Raw genomic sequence first — 5,178 nt, forward strand, 5'->3', positions numbered from 1 at the left:
GCTAACGCTCGAGCGAGCGCCCACGGTCAGGGAAGCCCGGGGCCCCTTTTCTGCGGTTTCTTCACGCCTTTGCCTACGTTCTCCCCCAACGCAGTTTTCCCAAAATGCAATGTTTGTCACCTCAGGATAAAGAAAAACTGTCAACAAAAGCCCGTATAAAATGGTACATTGTACGTTGTTCACCCCTTGTGCACAAATGCATCTCAGTGGATCGAAGGTACTTAAGAGAAGGATGTATTTTTTATCCGTTGTATGTGACGCTTCCAGCAAGGCAACTGTGAATAACTTCTGACTGGATTTCTGAGATGCCATCCATGTTCTTCTCTACCTATTTGGAGATAGCTCTGTCCCCACATGGAAGAGGGTATACTTCTATACGTTAATCTACCTATTTGGTGATAGCTCTGTCCCCACATGGAAGCGGGTATACTTCTATACATTAATTTTAAATGTGTGTTTTTTTAAAAGTAATGGCAAAGTATAAGAAACGCCGACGAAAACAGAGAGCCAGAGCAAAAATTCTACTGGGAAAAAAAGGAGATGCTGGTAACCCCCAGGGCTCGGGTTGTCCTTCTCCACGGTAAGAGGCTCAGTTGGAACTTCTCCTTTTAACTCAACTGCGGGGTCCACTGTTTGCTCCCCATGGCTCACAGAACTGAGGTAACGCAATTGCGTTTGGAGCCCATCTACATCCTGGCATGGATGCTGTGGAACTGTTTCATCTTATGTATCTTCTAGTACTCTATCTATCGTTAACTTTAATGTGCCGGAAAAGCAGTTTGGATAAAAACCTACTGCAAACACGATTCCCCCCATCGAAACGTATCTTGGTCTTTCCTGGTCTCTGTGCTCATGTTTACTCCGTTGTCACCTGCTGTTGCTGGTACTTGCAATTTCCAGGTGATTGGTCACACTTATTGTTTCAGCCTTTAAAGAAGTTAACTATAATTATGGCCTCATTCTGAAACGTTCTGTCCCAGGTCAGCAGGTGATCTTCCCCCGAACACATCACCTGTCCCAAGCCATCTGTCCTCACTCTGGTCATTAGCCTTGCCCAGCGTAAAAAACGTGGTAAAACCCTTTACAACAACAGCGTCATTTTTGTATTGTTGGTGCCAGAACACGGTTGTACAGGTAAGTTTTCTACTTCTCTGTTTTTGCCAATGTGTGAAATTGTTCTTGGTGCTCAGATGCAGGATATACAGTCAGATTTGAGAGCTGTATTTTAGCTGTATTTTATTTTATTGAGAGCTAAATTTAGGCTGTAAATTTACTTATGTCTATTGAAACATCTAAAGAATGTTTTGTGTTTACTGTTGAAGGAGTAAGTATGAGAAGAGTGTCAAGGCAACTGTGGACATTAAATGCACATGTGAAATTGTAGGGTTTTTATTGCAGCATCAGGAGGATTTGCAGGGTGCAGTCTTTCTTTCATAGCAGAAATGATTGTATGAATTTTTCAGGTCAAATGTGAATTATACTTTAGAATTCGTAGATGAAGGGTTTTTTTGGAGAAAGTCACTCCCTGGGTTCCTGCCAAGGAAATATTTGGTGAAATTTTGTATCTTTGTGTTGTGCCTTTCCATTGATGACAACGAGAAGACCTTGCGATAGAACTTTCAGTAGTAATCATAGCCCTGTCTCTGGAAACATAACTCGGTGGTGAAAATGCTTATCCGCTTTCTTTTTACGCTTAGAGTTTTAAGGTGGTTAAAGACACCATATTTCCATCACAAATCTACTTAAGGGAGCTAAATACGTTCAGAGAGCAGCTGGAAAAGTTGGAAACTGAATTTTCCAGACTACAAGGAACCCTCCAGGTCAGTCTCGGTCCCAGTGGGGCAGGGTAATGTTGGCTTGTGTAAGCATGTAAGGAGCTGTGGTCAGTGCAGATAAACTGAAATCTTAAGAGCTTCTTATCGGGCATTGTTTACCTCTTCTTTGCGTTCAGCATTACTAAACTGTGGTTACTTCACAGCTAGAGGGAACTGGTTTGCTGGCGAGTCTCATAAGAGGCTTTTTATGTTTTTCTGGATCAACTGAAGCCAGAACCGCTGTTCTCTGAAATTCCATCTACTTTTGCCACTGGATTTAGTATTATTTATTTATATCGTTTTCAGATGAATGGAATTGCAGCTTTGTCTTCAGAAAATTCCCTTTGTCAAAGGTGTAATAAACCAGTTCTGGGTGCTCCTGTTCAAATGCAGACGGGCCCGCCGTCATCAGCATCTGGGCCTTCTGCAATACAGCTGCAGCCTGTATCTGCACCCCCTCCACCTCTTCCTCCGCCGCCACCACCACCACCACCACCACCACTGCCGCCACCAAAACTGCCTCCAGCACCTCTCCTCCTCAAACGGGGCAACGGCTCTAAAGCACTTCTGGTAGGGACTAAGAAGGTTCCTCTATTTCTTCACTTGTGGCTGGGTTCTTTGGGCCTGGTTTCATCAGGAATGTGTGTCTTTGTGAATGCTCAGTCACTTGCCGATCCTAATTTCCCTTCCAACCACTTTTTTTGTCAGGCACCATCACTGAAAAAAGATGGGCCGATGCAGATCACTCTCAAAGATCTCCTGAACGTTAAACTGAAGAAGACGGACGGCAACCTGAGAATGGACAAGGTAAACCGGAGGACACATGGATAAGTGGATGATGGCGTACTGGGGCAAGCTCCACGCTGGAACTGGTGTATTTCCTGCAATGCTTGTCTTAGCCCCTCATAGAATTTTTTCAAGAAACTAATTCTTCCCTTCCAAAAACCCAGTGATCAGCTGTAAGTCATCCTTCTATTTCTGCCCGTGGGCATCAGAAGTGAAGGAATTAAGTGTCTAACTCCAATCTCAGCTGGCATGCAGGACACTTCTCCTAATTTTAGAGAAAGCATGTAGCTTTCATGTAGCTTTATGTCTGTGTGTTATCAATAGATTTGGGGCTTTCTTTTGCCCAGCTGAAATCTTGTTTGCAGAAGTTTTTTTAATAAATCTATTTTTGTCCAAGGCACATTAAAATCTCGATGATTCAAAAAAGCATAAAAGCCATAAACCATGGAAGTCTTTCAAAGTATAAAGATTAAATAAAGGTCAGTGAGGCCTTCTAAAGTTTTATTAGTGGTAACATTTCTTTTCTCACATTAGGCAGAATCACCGGTGAAGACACGCAGGGGATTAATTACAGTCTCAGATTTACAGAGTGTTAGTCTGAGACCTAAATCCAAGCCATCAGCTCACGTTACAAATTCCTTAATGTAAGAGGCTTTCTTCCTTTCTTTGATACTAGATTTCCCTGTTCCAAACAGTGATGAACTCTATTTACAGAGCAGAAAATATTTTAACGATTTTTTTCTGTTAGTACCCCTCCTAAAAATCAGTTAGATCTTCGAAAACACCTGAAGAAAGTCAATGTACAAAGGTAAGTTCCTTTCTATTTTCTTGTTTTGTTTTTCTAGAAAAAGTAGAGAACTGATCGTAATTCGCCTTGTTTCCAATCTTTCCAGAAGTCCTGGTGGTACTCCACTACATAGTAAAGAAAACATTGAATGTGGGTCTGGCTTGACACCAATAATGACGCAGGCGCTGCGGCGCAAATTTCAGGCAAGTCATGATGTGTCTCTCTTCGGAACGATAAACCGGCTTTAAAATCCACGCAAGTTCACACTGATTTTTTTTTCCCTACAGTGCAGTGCCGTTGGTATGTGTTTATCTAAGTACAGTCTCTCCATAATTCTCCTCCAAAAGCCCCAAGTACCCGCAAATAGGGGCGCTTAGTTTTACCGATTCCCATTTTAATGGTAAGGAAACTGCAGAACGGAAATGCCATTGCCTGTCTTTTCAGCAGGTTATTCGACAATGCCAAGAGGAAAAGTTGCTTTTTTTTGATGGCCATTCTAGTGCCTCGATGCGATCTCTAACTTCATAGTCCCAGCTTGCAGGAGAACAAAATCTGAGGGTTAATAATGGCTTTTATTTTAAGGATTTGCCACGTCTGTTTTCTTTTCTGGTGTCAGTTAAGAATTGCACTATATTTTACCTCAGTCGTAATTAGTACTAAGTTCATATTCCAAGATCTGACCCTTTTCTTACTTTGACAGATGGCTCATCCGAAGAGTCCCTCGCCTGCCCGGTTAAGTGCTGCAAACAGCTTTGATGAACAGACGTAGGTCCATGGAACAATGTATTTTTCATTTGTGGTCAGGACTTGAAATCCCATTTTTACCTCGCTCAGGCATATGTGTTTGTAAGTAAATCTAGCGTGTACGAGAACGGGGCATTATTAAACCCCTTTTGCAGATTTCTGCTTTTTAAAGGCAGCGTCTTTCTAACGTGTCTCAATCAGGTTGCATCTTCTTTCTTAATGGGGGGGGAAAAAAAAAAAAGCAATTTCCTGAGTCTTTTGATACCTGGCTGCTGCTGCTGAAGCAGGGACTATTACGTTCCCAGCGCTGGTGTAATATGTCTGTGCGTGTTTGCTGAAATTCAGTATTGTTTTTACTCTTTTTTTAACAAGAAAGATCTTGACGGTAACTACACAGGTTCAAAGAAAAGCGGCAGCTTTAGCACTCTGATGTTATTGAAGTGAAAGGCCGCGAGTTTCCACAAACAGTTCAATTTTGTGTAAGAGTGTATGAAGCAATCGCAGCATGTATCGCTTGTGGCTGGTGTCGGATCCACCCGTCACGTTAAAAGACTGCGCCGCTTAAAGACAAGGAACCAAAAGCCTCCTCGAGTTTACGGTCAAGCTCTCCAGGAGCTACGGTGGTGGACAGACGACGCGCCTGTAACGCCGCTCCAGGTCGCGCCTGTACCGCCGCTCCGGGTCGGGACAAGGACCTGCTTTCGCCAGCCGCCGAGGCGCTTTCCAGAGAGATGATGGTAGAGCGCGAGTTCTCGTGGCAACGGCAGTGACCCGCCATCCCGGCACGGTCTGTGGGAGCACTGCCCTCCCGGCCGGCCCCGCGCCTTTCAGGGGGAACCACCGCACCCCAGAACTGAAAAGCGGGGCCGTGAGATTTCCACGGTCGATGACGTGCTGCCCAATACTCAGCTACTTCACTGTCTCATCGTTCCCGGCTTATTGCGAAGTGTTGCCGTGGTGCGCCCCCCGCAGCCCCGCTCCCTCCGCCCGTGCCTAGGCAGACCCCCCGCCCCCTTTCTGCGTGGCACCCACCGCGCTTGAAGGGGC

At 44.6% G+C, this 5,178-nt stretch overlaps 2 protein-coding genes across 2 annotated transcripts in view; both read left to right on the forward strand.

Moving 5' to 3' along the window:
• Positions 1–470: 470 nt before the first annotated feature.
• Positions 471–4,214, forward strand: PRR11 (proline rich 11). The gene is made up of 9 exons (XM_009278206.1): positions 471–580; positions 981–1,134; positions 1,698–1,820; positions 2,121–2,384; positions 2,523–2,621; positions 3,135–3,244; positions 3,349–3,408; positions 3,494–3,590; positions 4,088–4,214. Exons 1-9 carry the CDS (start codon positions 471–473, stop codon positions 4,154–4,156), a joined length of 1,086 nt encoding a protein of 361 aa, XP_009276481.1. The 3' UTR covers positions 4,157–4,214.
• An 803-nt stretch (positions 4,215–5,017) lies between these two features.
• The window catches only part of SMG8 (SMG8, nonsense mediated mRNA decay factor), a 7,133-nt gene continuing 6,972 nt past the window's right edge, over positions 5,018–5,178 (forward strand). The window contains exon 1 of the mRNA XM_009278345.2: positions 5,018–5,088. Within this exon, the coding sequence (XP_009276620.1) occupies positions 5,018–5,088 (71 nt within the window). The remainder of the gene's footprint in view (positions 5,089–5,178) is intronic.

This window comes from Aptenodytes forsteri, unplaced genomic scaffold (genome assembly GCF_000699145.1).
Source record: "Aptenodytes forsteri isolate BGI_AS27 unplaced genomic scaffold, ASM69914v1 Scaffold66, whole genome shotgun sequence".
NCBI lineage: Eukaryota > Metazoa > Chordata > Aves > Sphenisciformes > Spheniscidae > Aptenodytes > Aptenodytes forsteri.

Bases quoted from the DNA above. Each gene is read 5' to 3' on its own strand.
- PRR11 (XM_009278206.1), top strand. From the start codon at position 471: ATGGCAAAGTATAAGAAACGCCGACGAAAACAGAGAGCCAGAGCAAAA. The intron at 2,385-2,522 runs GTAGGGACTAAG...TTTTTTTGTCAG, and splicing joins ACGGCTCTAAAGCACTTCTG to GCACCATCACTGAAAAAAGA. The intron at 2,622-3,134 runs GTAAACCGGAGG...TTCTCACATTAG, and splicing joins GCAACCTGAGAATGGACAAG to GCAGAATCACCGGTGAAGAC.